This window comes from Cebus imitator, unplaced genomic scaffold, assembly GCF_001604975.1.
Source record: "Cebus imitator isolate Cc_AM_T3 unplaced genomic scaffold, Cebus_imitator-1.0 Scaffold97, whole genome shotgun sequence".
Classification (NCBI taxonomy): domain Eukaryota; kingdom Metazoa; phylum Chordata; class Mammalia; order Primates; family Cebidae; genus Cebus; species Cebus imitator.
Genome location: NW_016107412.1, coordinates 2,267,226 through 2,284,569, shown reverse-complemented (window position 1 = coordinate 2,284,569; position 17,344 = coordinate 2,267,226). Strand labels below are relative to the sequence as shown.

Below are 17,344 nucleotides of genomic sequence, written 5' to 3'. Positions count from 1 at the left end.
TAAATGTCTAGTATATACAAGAAAAAAACCTTTTTGCGTTAATGTTCTATAAAATCTTTGTGAGAAAAATGTATGCTATTTGTATGATCATCACTGGTTTTGTTTTGGGTTCTTAGAGCTTTACACTAAGAAAGTTGTGTGCAGGTGTCTTGATAAACTATTTTATTCATACTGTGGAAATATTGTTTTTCCAAATAATGCTTGAATTTTCCCGTTCTTGCTCCAATTTTAAACAGGTTTGATAGACTAGACATTAAAACTTTATCTTTCATTTTTCCTCCTGTTTACAAAAGAAATTATATGTCTGCTCATTTTGAAAAAAAGAACTTCAATATGCTTTCCTGTTGTGACTTTTTGGGTCCAAGTATCTCCTAGCAAATACCATGCAATTCTGTTATCAACAAAATGACTTTTCAGTACTGCAAGTAAACAGACCAAGTATAGATAATCTGAAAAGTTGGTAAAGACATTTGTAGATAAATGAGAATCATACTCCATTTTTTTTTCAAATTAAGAAAAAAAAAAAAACAAGGATAAAATTGTATGGGCCTCAGTAGTATATGGTAGTATACGTTAGAATTTTAAAGTTCTACTTGTGATAATCTCCACCCTGAGTTATCAGAAAAGTGGAAAGCAAGTATCAGTCTACATTTGGGAGAATTTCCTACAAATTTTATTATGCTTAGATCAACTTGGAAAAAATAAAGTGGTTCATATGTCTAGAGTTAAATGTTAAGTTTTGCTTTAAGTGTATAACAAATAGGCAATGACTTTGCATGAGTCAGGAAGCCTTGACCAAAAGAATGGTTTTACTTCTGTAAATAAGATGAAGCAACTGAGACAACACAAATTAGACCAATACTCCTCTCTATGAGGAATAAATTATCTCATTGGTGAGCAATTTCTTGCCAGCTGCTGATGTAGAAGCATTAAGTAATATCCCTATATTGAAATAAAGGGATGGTGAGGCAACATACAGAACTTTTAAGAGGATTCAGTTCCAGGTACAGAATGAGGGTTATTTCGTGCATATCTTGCTTTGTGAGGTGATGACATAATTTCACTGCCCTAACATTTTCCTATCAAAATAAGCCAAGCAAATATATCCAAACTGAATCCAAAGCTGCCAAATCAGAGTCTGAGTGTTTATTCTAACTGTCTATCATCAGCCACACCCTCATCAGAGGAAAGGCCTACCATTTGAGGATCTGTTTTTCAATCTCAGTAGAATAGGGGAAATGTCATTAACAGCAGGTCTTTTTTCTCTTATTTGTCCAAAACCAACAATAAATGAATTATTTTTCTATTTTTAATGTTTTAACTGTTCATTTCACCAAGTCATATGAGTAGACAACAGTAAACCAAGGTAAATTTTTCATCTAGTCCAGAAGACATTTTGCTATAATTAGTCGATTTAGATCACTCTCACCTTAGTCTTTTTCATCTGCTTACATATCATGGCATCTTCATAACCACCAATGTTATGTTCCCTAAATATTTTCATAACAGATTTCTAAATGCTATAACACAATAGTGTGACAAAATCATATTTCAAAATACAATACACATCAAAGCCCTCTCCTCAGGCTCTCTACAATTTTGACGTGTCCCTGATCGCTTTCCCAGACCACTAGAGCGCTGGCAATCATTGCCTTAGGAGAAATATGAAAAGAAAAATCAGCTTACCCAAGAAAGTATTTTGACAGTTAGGGTTCCTATGTCCAAAGAAAACTTAGTACTAATGTTTTTAATTTCTGGAAATAGACACATTTCCTATGACCTAAAATAAATATCTTAGGACAGAGAGACACGAAAATGGAAGAATTAAGTATATAGACATGTGGGCCCCTGAGAAATAAATAACCCGGATCCTAATAAAACTCTCCTAATAGGTTTAGGGCATCCAAGGATGGAAGGAGCTTACAATCTCCATTCCAAAATAGTTTAGAGGTGGCGGCAGGCAGTATCTACAGAAGAAACAGCATCAATGTGTGTGCTAGCAGATAATCCTAGGTCAAGTGTAAAGAAAAGACAGTGGAAGAGGTGAGGGCCAAGAGGGCTAGAGGTAGCTGGTGTGTGTTGATCTCATGGAGAAAAAAAAAAGGCTGGCGAGTGGACAGTAGCTCATGTGAAAAATCCAGGTGGAGATGCATTGGAATTCATCAGGGAAAGAGCATGACACACAGAGAACAGGGGAGAGCAAGACAGGACAAGTGCCTACCTCCTCCAGCACAGAGCCAGAGGAGTCCTCCCACTGTAGGGAAACTGTGAGTAAGTGGGGTCCCAGGGACCCACACTTCTGCCATGGACTTTTCCATTCCTGGGCTCAGGAGATCTCCCCCATGAGCTCCCCATCAGTGTCTCCAGGCTGACATGGAGAGCCACGTGATGTCTTGGAACAGCTGTAGTCAGGCACACACGGAGTCCCAGGAGACTTGTATTCCCAGATAGTCTGGCACCAGCAGCTGCAGCTCCTGCAGCAGGGGAGACCAGGCTCCCTTGGATGCCCCCAGTAAAGGGGCCAAATCCACAAGGCTGAGCAGTGAAACATTGCAGGCCTCATGTCAGCTGCACCTTGCAGGGTAAGGCCTACTGTCCATTCCAGTCCCACCTGAGTTCCTGGGTCAGGGGCAGGTCTGTACTTCTCTGTGCTGGAGCTCCCAGAGGGAGAGGCTGGCTGCCATTTTTGCTGCTCTGAAAGCCTCCCTCTTGCTGCTCCTAGGCTTGGGAGGGGCAGGGATCAGGGACTAATGCAGACCCCCCAACACATCACAGTTTCCTTGCAAAAAAAAGTGGCCAGGATGTTTCCCACATGGGTCGACACCCTTGCTGCTTCTCACTGAGCAGGGCTTCCCAACCTGGGACCTCGGCAACCCTCCATCTGGGCTCTTGAGCCAGTGGCAGTTGTTCACTTCCTTGGGACAGAGCTCCCAGAGGGCAGGTCACCATTTTTGCTGTTCTACTACAGTCCCCACTCCTGTTGCCCTCAGGCTCAGGAGGGAATGCAGTGGTTGGAGACTGATGTGAACCCACAGCACAGCACAGCACAGCAGCATTACAGAAAAGCTGCTAGACTGCTTTCTATGCAGGTCTCCACCTCTGCCATTCCTTACTGCACAGTGCTTCTGGACTTGGGCCCCTAGCACAAGCACCCTGTCCCTGCCTGACACTTCCGTCAGTAGTGGCTCTGCATTTCTCAGACGAGAAAACCCCCGAGATAATCCACAACCCCTCTGTGATTGCAGCTGCAGTGGTATCATCCGACTACCCTTGGGCTGCGGAGGGAACAAAGGGCCTGGTCATTATGCTGGGAAGTCCAGCATACCACAGCCCCTCTATGGAGAGAAGCCTAGTCTCTCTTTCCCATGAGCCCCCAGCTCTTACTCTTTACCAGGAAGGGACTGTGCTCCGAACCATGGAACAGCCGCCCCACCTCCAGCTGAGCATTCCCACTGCTAGTGGCTTTGCATTTCCCTAAGGAGGGGCTCCCAGAGTCAAGTAACAGCCACTGTGCCACTGCCATGGCAATAGTTCTGCCACTCCTGCCCTTGGACTGGAGAAGAAAGAAAGAGCCCAAAGATTTCTGATGACTGTCCTCCTGGAGGTGTGAGTAAAATCTTTGATCTTTCTTTCTTCTGCACTTAGAGCCCAGACTCTCCTTTGTGATTCCTCAGCCCCCTACTCTTTACCCAGCTCAGGCCAGCAGTGTAGCCACCCCACCCCATGGCTAAACATTCTCAGTAGTAGCAGTTTTGAGTTTCCCTGAGGTGGAGCACCCATGGAAAACCAAAAGCCCCTCTGCCACTGCTGCTACAGTGGTATTACTCTTGCTGTACTCAGGCTGAAAAGGGAGCAAAGACTCTGAGTGCTTTATTCACACTTCCAGCAAGCCACATCACCTAAAAGTTTTGGCCTGCCATGCAGTTGTCACACCCAGGCTGACTATACTGATCAGTGGTAGCTGTGTATTTTTCTGGGGTGGAGCACCAAGTGACAAGTGAAAGGCCATTTGCCACAGGCACAGCCAAGGACCGTTTCTTTGCTGTGTCTCAGCTGGGGAAAGAACATAAGGCCTGAGCTTGCCCCAGAGCTACAGTGGGCAGCCTGGGAGTGCCAAACCGAGATATACAGCCAACAGTCAAGTGCAAAAGGAGCCCACACTTTCAGAGCACTGAGAGAGGGCACAACAATTCTTAGGAAACAAAGAGGAGCCACATGACTGACTAAGAGCCTACCTACTGGCCATTCCACTTAAATGCCATCAACTGGATCACAGCCCATACTTTAATATTAAAAATACTTGGCTAATAAAACCGAGAACAAGAGCTAAGTTACAAATAAAGGTTATGCATCAAACCTCAGCCCTGTGAAAACATACAAATAAGCCAATTGACTATACTCAAAATAGACAATTGAAAGCACATCAGCCAACACAGATGATAAAGAACCAGTGCAGGAACTCCGCAACTCAAAAAGGCCGGGTGTCTTCTTCCCTCCAAACAACTGCACTAGTTCCCAAGCAAGGATTGTCAACTTAGCTGAAATGGCTGAAATGAAAGAAATAGAATTCAGAATATGGGTAGGAATGAAAACCATTGATAACCAGGGAGAATGCCAAAATCCAAACCAAAGAAACTAAGGACTACAATCAAATGATATAGGACCTGGTAGACAAAATGGCCATTAAAAGATAGAACTAAAATATCTGATATAGTTGAAAAATACACTACACTACAGGAATTTCATACTGTAACCTCATTAACAGCAGAATAGACCAAGCTGAGGAAAGAATCTTAGAGCATGAAGAATGGTTCTCTAACCTAACTAAGAAGGACAAAAATGAAAAAAAGAATAAGAATGGACTAAACCTCTGAAAAAAATATGGGATTATGTGAAGAGACCAGATCTACCCCTCACTGGCATCACGGAAGGAAATGGGGAGAAAGCAAGCAACTTGGAAAACATATTTCAGGATGTTGTCCACGAAAACTTCCCAACCTCACTAGGGAGGCCAACATTAAAAATTTAAAAATGCAGAGAACTGCAAGATACTATACAAGAAGACCATCCCCAAGATACATAATCATCAGATTCTCTTTCATTCCCTTTAAAATGAAGGGAAAAAATTGTAAAGTCGGATAGAAAGGAGGAGCAGGAAACCTGCAGAGAAAACCCATCAGGCTTACAGTGGACCTTTCAACAGAAACTCTATAACCCAGAAGAGATTGGTGGCCTATATTCAGCATTCTTAAAGAAAAGAATTTCTACCCAAGAATTTCATATCCAGTGAAACTAAGCTTCAGAAGCAAAAGAGAAATAAAATTGTTTTCACACAAGTAAATTGTAAGGGAATTTATTACAACCAGGCCTGCTTTATAAGAGCTTCTGAGAGGAGTGCTTAATGTGAAAAGCCACTACAAAAACACACTTAAATACACAGATCTCTGATATTATAGAGCAATGATATGAACAAGTCTACATAATAACCAGCTAACAACATAAGAGGATCAAATCCACACATATCAATATTAACAGTGGATGTAAATGGGCTAAATGCCACAATTAAAAGGCACAGAGTGGCAAGCTAGATAGAGAAGCAAGAACCAAGGTTATGCTGTCTTCAAGAGGCCCATCTCACATGCAATGACATCCATAGACCCAAGTAAAGTGTTGGAGAAAAGTCTACCAAGAAAACAGAAAAAAGCTGAAGTTGATATCCAAATTTCAGACAAAGAGATTTTAAATCAACAAACTTCAAAAAAGACAAAGATGAGCTTTATATAATGGTAAAGGGTACAATTCAACAAGAAGACCTAACTATGCTAAATATATATGCATCCAACACAGGAGCAACCAGATTCATAAAGCAAGTTCTTACAGACCTACAAAGAGACTTAGATTTCCACACAACAATAGTGGGAAATTTCAATACCCCATGGACATTATTAGACAGATGATTAAGGTGACAAAGTAAAAAACAAATTTAGAAACTGAATTCAACACTTGAACAAATAAATCTAATAGACATCTGTAGAACTCTCCACCTTAAAACAACAGAATATACATACTTCTTATCACCACATGGCACATATTCTAAAACTGAACACATAGTTGGGCATAAAAACAATCTGTAACAAATTGAAAAAAACTAAACTCATACCAACCACACCCTCTGAACATGATGCAATAAAAGCAGAAATCAGGCCAGGCGCGGTGGCTCAAGCCTGTAATCCCAGCACTTTGGGAGGCCGAGGCGGGTGGATCACGAGGTCAAGAGATCGAGACCATCCTGGTCAACATGGTGAAACCCCGTCTCTACTAAAACTACAAAAAATTAGCTGGGCATGGTGGCGCGTGCTTGTAATCCCAGCTACTCAGGAGGCTGAGGCAGGAGAATTGCCTGAACCCAGGAGGCGGAGGTTGCGGTGAGCCGAGATCGCGCCATTGCACTCCAGCCTGGGTAACAAGAGCGAAACTCCGTCTCAAAAAAAAAAAAAAAAAAAAAAAAAAAAAAAAAAAAAAAAAAAAAAAAAAAAAAAAAGCAGAAATCAGTAGTAAGAAAAACATTCAAAACCACAAAATTACACAGAAATTAAACAGCTTGTTCCAGAATGATATCTGGGTAAACAATAAAATTAAGTCAGAAATAAAATATATGAAACTAATGAAAACAAAGATACAACATATCAGAATCTCTGGGACATAGCTTAGGCAGTGGTAAGAAGGAAGTTTAAAGTGCAAAATGCCCACATTAAAAAGTCAGAAAGATATCAAATGAACAATCTAGCATCTCATCTAGAAGAACTGAAGAAACAAGAGCAAACCAACATCAAAGCTAGCAGAAGACAAGAAATAAGCAAAATTAGAGATGAACCAAAGGAAAATGAGATGCAAAAGGCCATAAAAAGATAAATGAATTTAGGAATTAGTTATTTGAAAGAATTAATTAGATAGATGAATAGCTATACAAATACGGAAAAAAGAGATGATCCAACTAAACACAATCAGAAATGACTAACCGAATGAAAATGGACGTTACCACTGACCCCACAGAAATATAAAATAACCCTTGGAGACTATGAACACCTCTGTGTATACGAGCTAGGAGCCTAAGAGGAAATGGATAAATTCCTGGAAACATTCAACCTCCCAAGTTTGAGTGGAGAAGAAATTGAATCCCTAAACAGATCAATAACGAATTCTGAAATCGAATCAGTAAAAAGCAGAGCAGCATACCAAGCAAGAAAAATCCAAGACCAGATGGATTCACAGCCAAATTCTACCAGCTGTATAAAGAAGAGCTGGTACCATCCCTACTGAATCTATTCCAAAAAATTGAGGAGGTATACCTTCCTAACACACTCTGAGGCCAAAATCATCCTGATGCCAAAATCTGGTAGAGACACAATAAAAAAAGAAAACTTCAGGCCAGTATCTTTGATTAACACAGATCCAAAAGTCTTCAACAAAATATAGACCAACCAGCAGCATATCAAAAAGCCAATCCATCACAATCAAGTAGGTTTTATGCCTGGGATGCAAGGTTGGTTCAATATAGGCAAATCAAAAAAAGCGATTCACCACAGAAACAGAACTAAAAACAAAGACTAGGTGATCATCTCGATAAACACAGAAAAGGATTTCAATAAAACTCCACATCCTTTTATGTTAAAAACCCTTAACAAGCGAGCCATTGAAAGAACATACTTTAAAATAATGAAAGCCATCTATGACAAAAGCACAGCAAACGTCATGCTGAATGAGCAAAAGCTGGAGGCATTCCCCTTGAAAAGAGACACAAGATAAAGATGTCCTCTCTTATCACTCCCACTCATCATAGTACTGGAAGTCCTGGCCAGAGCAATAAAGCAATACAAAGAAATAAAACCCATTCAATTAGGAAGAGAGGATGTCAAACTACCTCTGTTTGCAGATGATATGATTCTACACCTAGAAAACCCCCATAGTCTCTGCCCCAAACCTCCTTGATCTAATAAACAACTTCAGCAAAGTTTCAGGATACAAAATCAATGTATAAAAATCAACATCATTCCAATGATCCAACAACATCCAAGCTGAGGGCCACATCAAGAATGCGATCCCATTTACGATAGCCACACACACGCAGGTACACACAATTCCTAGGAAAACAACTAACCAAGGTGGTGAAAAATCTCTACAATAAGAATATAAAATATTGCTCAGTGAAATCAAAGATGACAGAAATAAATTGAAAAACATTTCATGCTTGTGGATAGAATCAATATCATTAAAATGGCCATACTGTCCAAAGCAAATTATGGATTCAATGCTATTCTGATCAAACTACCAATGATAATATTCACCAAACTAGAAAAATGCATTCTAAAATTCGTATCAGAACAAAAATGAGCTTAAATAGCCAAGGCAATCCAAAGCAAAATAAAAAAGCTGGAGATATTATGTTACTTGACTTCAAACTATACTACAATACTACAGCAACCAAAACAGCATTGCACTGGTACAAAAACACACACAAAGACCAATGGAAAAGAGTAGAGATCTCACAAATAATGCTGCATAATTATAACCATCTAATGTACAACAAAGTAAACAAAAACAAGCAATGGGGAATGGTCTCCCTATTCAGCAAATGGTGCTGGGGGAACTGGCTAGACATATGTAGAAAAATGAAACTGGACCCTTTCCTTACACCATGTACAAAATTCAACTCAAAATGTATTGAAGACTTTAATGTCAAACATAAAACTATAAAAACACTGTTAGATAACCTAGGAAATATCATTCTGGAGATAGGCCCATGCAAAGATTTGACAACAAAGATGCCAAAAGCAACTGTAACAACAAGTGTGACAATTAAAATTGACAAGTGTGACTTAATTAAACAAAAGAGATTCTGCCTAGCAAAAATACCTGTCAACAGAGTAAACAGGCCACCTATAGAATGGAAGAAAATGCTTATGAACTATGCATCTGACAGAGGTCTGATATCCAGAATCTGTAAGGAACTTACAAATCAATAAGCCAAAAGCAAATCACCACCTTAAAAAGTAGGCAAAAGATATGAAAACACTTTTCAGAACAAGATATACACATGGTGAACAAGCATACGAAAAAATGCTCATTATCACTAATCATAAGAGAAATGCAAATCAAAACCACAATTAGATACCATTTCACAACAATCAGAATTGCTATTAAAAAGTAAAAAAAAAAAAAAAAATAACATGCTGGAGAGGTTGGGGAGAAAATGAAACACTTATACACTGTTGATGGGAATGTAAATTAGTTCAGCCATCGTGAAAAGCAGCTTGGCAATTTCTCAAGGAGCTCTAAGCAAAATGACCATTTGACTGAGCAATCTCATTTTTTTTTTTTTTTTTTTTTGAGACGGAGTTTCTCTCTTGTTACCCAGGCTGGAGTGCAATGGCGCGATCTCGGCTCACCGCAACCTCTGCCTCCTGGGTTCAGGCAATTCTCCTGCCTCAGCCTCCTGAGTAGCTGGGATTACAGGCACGCGCCACCATGCCCAGCTAATTTTTGTAGTTTTAGTAGAGACGGGGTTTCACCTTGTTGACCAGGATGGTCTTGATCTCTTGGCCTCCTGATCCACCCACCTCGGCCTCCCAAAGTGCTGGGATTACAGGCTTGAGCCACCGCGCCCGGCCAGCAATCCCATTTTTATGTATATACCCAATGGTAAATAAATTGTTGTACCATAAAGACACATGAACATGTACCATTATTAAATGATACACGATAGTAAAGACATAAAATCAACCAACCTAAATGTCCATCAATGGTAGACTGAATAAGGCAAATGTGGCACATATATGCCATGGAATAACTATGCAGCCATAAAAATGTATTGTAGAATGGTCTCACATAAATGTATAGATCACTAAAATAAAACATTTAAAAAAAGAAAGAAAAAGGGAGTAATCTTCAGGAACTCTGTCCTATTTTTAGGGAGAAGTATATGTGCACCTTCCCACAGTCTTCAGGTAATCAACAAAATCCAAAAGATATGGAATTGTTAGTAATTTATCACAGGTAAATTCTGCTAAACAATTCACCTTAAACATATAATGGATTGTAACTCTAGCCACTTCAAAAGAACAAATGAAAAGGCATTGATGGGAATAAAATACAACCTGAAAATGTAACACTGGCAAAGTTTAAGTGAAAGTAGTTGCCTAAGGTTATCTGCATGATCTCCAGGATTAGATAACCTAACAAAACTGGTAAATCATGTAACTTTGATCCCATTCAGCTCTTACACATTTTTGGTGACTATAGGAAAGCACCACCAAGATTTCATTCCAATCCTATGGTATGATCCTGCAACTAAACATTTATTAAAAATGTCCATCTTTCCACATTTTCTATTTAAGCCCATAGATTTCATTCTTTTTAATGTAGAAATTCAATTTATATAGTCACCTTGTAAAATCCGAACCATAATTATCAATTATATTTTTAGGGGTAGAACATAGGTGCAACTGTGAATAAAATATAAACCAAAACACCTATACTAAAGTTAAACTGTTTATTCAATTAATTACTTGTATTCATTTTATACATGGTCACTGAAATACTCTATAAGCTTCTTTGCAAGTGCTTCATTTATCTTATAGATCTTCTGTATTTTTCCTCCTTCCACTGCCCTTGCTCTGTGTATTTCTGTTTCTTTCTTATCAGCTCTTTTTCATCATTCAAAATCCATTCAGGGACCAGAAAAACCACTTTAAATAGAACACTTTCAAGTTCTATTTTCTTCCCTTACCAAAACAAAAAATTTTTTTCAACATACCCTCATAATGAATGAACTTTTACTTTATGTCACCTAAGAAATTGTTATATAAGGTCATTTTTTAGTGCAATACTCATAAAGTTACTCAAGGATTTTTGTATGTGTATATTTGTAATTGAAGTAAATGTCTCAACATGGGATATTCAAACACCTTGTGTAAGAATCATCTGTACTTTTCTAAAATGCTGATGATTCTGATGGTCCCATGGGACAGGTCCTTTTTTGGGGAAGGAGTAGAGAAATCTGAAAGTTTAAGATGATGCTCAGATGATATTTGTATGTGCTACTATTTGAGAACTGATCAACTTATAGTACTTTTTCTCATATATACTTTTAATTTGTCCCCTAAAAATCACTAGAAACTCAAAAGGTTCAAAATGCCATGGTCTTTCAGGCAAACATCTGGCACAGGGTATTATTGTAAATGAGATAACAAATCCAGGGAAGTTAACAAAGTCTCCAAGGTCACAGGGCTTGAAAAGGGTTAAGCTGGAATTTAACCCCAGTTCCATCTTACTTGGAAGCTTATTTCATTCCAGAGGTGTGGGTTTCAAAACTAAATTAATTTTATGGCCTAAGAATTCTTGGCACCTCAGAGTCATTTACAAAATTTTTTTAGTTGAGGGATTTGTACCAAATAATTATGCCTGATTCTGTGGAACTAAAATCTAGTCTAGAGAAGTTATGACTTGATGGAAGTCACAAAGATGGAAGTCACTCAAACTTCCATGGGGTTTATACTCAAATTTAGTGACTCTTTCAAATTTATCTTTTATAATCAAAAACATAGTTATTTCTTCTGTCTTCATAAATATTTCCCATTTGAAAATCTATGTTCTGGGTATGGTACCACTGTGTCATTAGTAATTGTTATCAAAACATATCATAGGTATAATGTAAGAAACAAAACCTACATGTAGAGGGAGCAAAGAAGGCAATCAGATGTCATTCCTAGTCCTTACCTTTACAATCACTGTGACAGTTGCAATACCAGGTGGCATTGTTCCATAAATATCAAAGGCCTCTACCAGAAAAGTGATGCTTGCTTCCTGGTCTGGAAATGCCTCATAATCTAAACTCCTTAAAAGGGATAATTCTCCTGTAAATGGATGTAGTGCAAAAAGGTGCTTCACTTCTGGGCTTCTTATCCGGTAAGACACATTTGCTCCGAGGTCGACATCCTTGGCCTGTAATAGGCAGAAGACTGGTTACATTAGTGATCTTACCAAAATAAAGAAATGCAGGAAGGATGGAAGTCATGTGTCAGTACCTGGGACAGCATGAATTTAACAAGGACAAAAAGACACAGTTTAAAAGAAAAGCACATTATTTAATAATTTATCAGAAAGAGGGAAGAAGGGATGGGGGAGAGAAAGATGGAGGGAGGCAGGAAAAAAGGAAGGGAGTGGGGTGGGGGGTGGGAGAGAAAGAGAGAGAGCTCATCCCGTAAGATTTTGTCATTGCTGATGTTATTACTATACCCATTTAACTTGAAAAAAACACTAAATGAATTATATCACGGTAAAGAAATAAATATTGTCTTAAATGATTGTGTCTTATTTTCTGCTGATTTAATAACCATGAAAAAATATTTTAAATAAAAATAAATACTGAGTGATTTTCATAAACATAATAGAAGGAAAAAGTACTATAAGAGAACTAAGAAAATATAAGTAGTAATTCTTCTTCACAAGGATCCTATAATACATCTCTAGAGATCACTCTACTATACTTCCCTTCATTTAACTAATATGTGAGTAGTAGTGATGCAGAAGGTGCTGCAGAGAGCACCAAGATAAATGAAAACATAATTACTGCACTCCAGGTTATGGTCTCAGAGAAGAGCTAAGACACAAATACTAAAATAGAAAGGAAAAAATGTGACATGCTATCTAAAAGATGTTCTAAATTGGGAACGATGTCCTTTAGCGGAAAGGATGGGTTTTCAGGGGAGTATTGCAGAAGGGCTATTTCATTCAGCAGTACAGACTAGCAAATGCACCTCAGGTACAGAATACGGAATAGAGTAAGAATGAAAATGGGGAAGAGTCAGTCTGTCGGAATGTGCACTTTTTAATGCAAACACCTCCTATGTGAACCTCAGCCTTGGTCCCCTCCAATCAATTATTGACTTAATCAGAAAGATGCCATTAAAGCATATATTTTATTATGTGATTTTTCCTGCTTAAAATCCTTTTGTTTTTTAACAAAATTTTCAAACAACACCATTATCCTTAACGTGGTAAGAGCCACTACATTTTCTAGACCTTTAGCCCCCCACCCCTCACACTCCCTTCTTTCATGATTTTGAGCAAGTTTTTTTCCCTACTATCTTAATCTTTCTTCCTTTGCTGCTTGAATAGCTCTTATTTGTCCCTCAGTTAACCATCTCTAGCAAATATTCTCTTTGCCTTAAAATTAGGTTAGGAGCTCCACCTCTAATACCTAGGACCTTTATGCTGAGGACATACATTTTAACTACCAATTTTCTTGGCAGATTGCTAAACCAGCCTGAAAACTCCAAGAAAGCAGTAAATTTGTCTTGTTCACCTTTGTATACCCCAAGTCTAGCAGAAGACTTGCCATACTGTACACACTGAAGATAATGTTTGTTAAATAAATGAATTAACGAATTGATAAATTAATGGTGGAATAGATGAAGGAATAATGGTTCTCTCCCTGATCAGTATTTGCCTTATTTAGATTTGTTAATGTTTATTGCCTCAGTAAACATTTGCTGAGTTCAATTATGGAATGAATACAGATTCTGGAAAACTGTGCTAAAAATATCAAGTTGTGAACTGCTGGTGGAAAAATGACTTTTTTTTTTTTTTTTCAAAATATACCTCCTCGACCAACTGAGTCAGTACTGAATGAGGTGGATGCTTAAAAACACAGATTTATGGATCAGCATAACCTACTCAACCAAAATATTCAGGACTTTGAGTAATGTATATTTGAAAACTTAAAAAAAGAGGCTTGGTACAGAGATGTCATTACAAAGGAGAGTTAGATTACTAGAGGATGCCTTTGTGTATTGAATGTGAAAAAATACAGAATAATGATATAACAATATCTGTAAAATGGAGAGAAACCAGTACATAACTATCTATATTTTTTCTGTGTATACAAATCTATGTCATATATGCACAACCCACACAAATACATGCTTATATGCATACACATTTTTTTTTATATTTGTGTGAACATAAAAATAAATGTGAAATAAATTTAATGCTGAGTACTCTGAAGGCACTATGCGGGAGATTATTAACTTTTGCTTCATAAACTATTGTCAACTGTTGTAATAAACAGAATATTACTTTTGTAAATTAAAAAAACTATTAAGTAATATTTTTTAAATTTCTTACAAACAGACCTTTCTCTCCTTAATTTTTGGGATATCTTTAAAGTAGGGTTGCCACATAAAATACAATATGCAATTTGGAGAAATAATAAAACTGTATTGATTGTTCATCTGAAATTTAAATCCAGCTTGGTGTGTTGTATTTTTACCTACTAATTTTGACAAACAAACCCTATCAGCAGATATCATATTGTAGAATTCACAGAATAAATGTTTTTCCCACACACCTCTATTTGAAGGAAGGTGGTCCCAGCTGGCAGATTCTCTTCAACAAGGACAGTGTATGTTGCATTGGTGAACACAGGACTATTATCATCAATGTCCAAAACCTTGATGGCCAATGTTATTGTTGAATGACGAGGGTGCAGTGCTCCATCTGTTGCCACAACAACAAGTTCATAGTAGTCCCTGACTTCTCTGTTAAGCTTCACTGCTGTGTAAATGCTCCCATTGGATGTGATACGAAAAAGATTATTAAAGTTAGCCAAACTGTAGTGCACTTGGCCATTTATTCCAGCATCAGGGTCCGTTGCCTATTAAATAAAATGAAAAAAATATTCACGTAAGTTTTGATGGGCTACTGTAAATGAAGGTGATAGTTAATAAATTACGGCATTTTTGAACCAAACATTATTTTGCTCTCTAAGGAAGAAATTACAATGAAAATACAATATATAACCTAAAATGTGAAAAATACCATAGTTTAACATTCTTCACTTAAAATTAACGTAACAAAAACTGATAATGTCATTAGCAATAACAATACTATGACAGAAAACTCATATTATAAAAATACTGAAGCTTTGTCTTAAAATTTTTAAACATTTTTGAATTCTAACGTGAGAAAAAGTTTTGTTTTTAATTCATTTAACATAATGTGCTGAATGACAATTCAAGATTCTGTAGGTTTTTGCTCACTTTATATATTCATTTTCATATTTATCTATGTTTAGTAATAATAGGCATTATATTTGTTTATACTAAATAACATTTTATATTATTTACGTTTATCATATTAAATATTAATATTTATGACAAATATTTATAAGTATAACCTCAATTCTCATGATGTTCTTATGAGTAAATATTATTAATCTCATTTTACAAATAAGGAAACCACGATTTACAGGAGGTTACACTAGAAACAAATATCTCAGTGTCTCAGTTCTTAACAGGATACCTCATTACAAAACTACTTAACAAATGCTTGTGGAATTAATAAACACTATATGAAATGAAACAGATTTGAAACTAAATCTGTTGCGAAAGCCAAATAGGAGTAAAACTATAGTAACTGTTATCTGCCTTCGAGGGACACTTCTTCAACATTAGAATACACATCTCCGCATAACAAAATGTTTGATAACATACCTATATTTGCTAAAAATTTGAAGTCATGAAAAATCATTTTGCATCAAATAAAATGAGAAAATATTGAGTAAATGTTCATCTAATAAAATGTAATAAGAATTACTCTTAGCTAAAACTCGTGATAAAAATTATGCATCACAATATACATTTTTAGCTACTATATAATTTGTTTTGAAAAGTTTCAGGCAAAAGAAACTGAAATAAATCTTAGAAACTGTAAAACTTTATACAATTAGGCCCCAAACTGTCAACAAGGGAAAAAAAAAAAAAAAAAAAAAACAAGACACTCAGCTGCCTTATGAGCCAGGTACACAATAGTCACTCCAGGTCCACAAAGCCTGGAATGCAATATGATGTATTTTAACAGCACATAGGCAGTTGCATATTCAGTTTTACAGTGACTGGTAAAACATTCAGGAGGGGGATGCTGAATATTTGTGCCTTCTTTGAAACAATAACGTCTAAGATGTGAAAATCATGTTTACAGCGGTGCTCCTGTATGTCATAACGCCAAGCATTTCAGCAGGATTTTCTTTACTGTTTACAATTATTTTTATGTCATATGGTTAGAAGTAAACTTTGGCTAATGTTTGCCTTTCATTAAACNAACACAGCTGCCCATGAGAGTTTTACATCTCTTGAGGTTTAATTCTGAGAAAAGATAGAAAAATTGCAAAAACACCCAAAGAGAAAAAAAATACTATGACAGAGTTGAATAGTTTCTGTTGAAATAGTTTCTTTTACTTTTATACTTTGCCTATAATTTGTATTAAGAACTATTGACAAATCAGTCAAGCTGGCCATTTTAATAAAAACAACAAACACATGCTGTCTCCCTTTTTCATCAAAAAAAAAAATGGTGAACTCTTTTTTGGTCTGAAATTACTCATCAAGTAAATACAAAAAATCATAATCCAGTAACAAAATATAAATATGTCTTGTTTCTTAACAATAATATCCTTAAAATTTTCAGTCACTTTTTCTATGAAACATCTTAAAATCACAAAATCAATCATTTAAGCAATTAGCAGTTTAAATGACTCTCATTCAAGTTATTTTTATTGACCCACATAATTGAATATTTACTATGGTAGAACGGTTCAATTTGACTGATGTGGCTGTAGGTGTGTATGTGTGTTTTATATGTGTCCAGCTGCTTAATTGTATATCTACTAGGGAACAAATATAAACATATCTAAAATAGTTTTTGTTTTTGCTCCCATAACAAATTATCTCGAGTTTAGCAGCTGACACAAAACAAGTTTATTATTTTAAATCTCTATAATTCAGAAATTCAAGATGGTCTCACTAGAGCTATGTTTCTTTCTGGAGGCTTTAAGGAGAAACAATTTCCTTGCTCATTCAAGTTGTTGACGGAAATCAGTTACTGGAGTTTGTAGAATTGGGATCCCCACTTCCTTGATGGTTGTCATGTGAGGAACAACCCCAGTTTCTAGAGGTTCCCATATCCCTTGGCTCATGACACATTTCCTCCATTTTTAAAGCCAGCAATGGTAGTCAAGCCCCTCTTACATTTATTGAATCCCTCCCTCCATTTTTTTCCATGTTATTTTTCTGATCTACTCTTCAGCCATCCTCTTCGACTTTTAAGGGCATGTATGATTACATAACACTCCCTTGAACAATCCAGGATAGTATCCCCATCTCAGCATCTTTAACCTTAATATATGTTTGGTGTGTGCATGCATGTGTGCAAGTGTGTGTATATTGCTATATATAAATATATAGCAGTCTATATTCTATGATGAGATTTCTTTTTTTTTTTTTTTTTT

At 36.9% G+C, this 17,344-nt stretch overlaps 1 protein-coding gene across 10 annotated transcripts in view; it reads right to left on the bottom strand.

The window, feature by feature from the left end:
* Nucleotides 1–17,344, bottom strand: part of PCDH15 (protocadherin related 15) — a 1,323,555-nt gene that overhangs the window by 188,318 nt on the left and 1,117,893 nt on the right. For all 10 annotated transcript variants that reach the window (XM_037741275.1, XM_037741277.1, XM_037741276.1 and 7 more), the window contains 2 exons: nt 14,408–14,713; nt 11,776–12,000 (listed from right to left, as the gene is read on the bottom strand). In XM_037741275.1, coding sequence (XP_037597203.1) covers nt 11,776–12,000; nt 14,408–14,713 — 531 coding nt within the window. The remainder of the gene's footprint in view (nt 1–11,775; nt 12,001–14,407; nt 14,714–17,344) is intronic.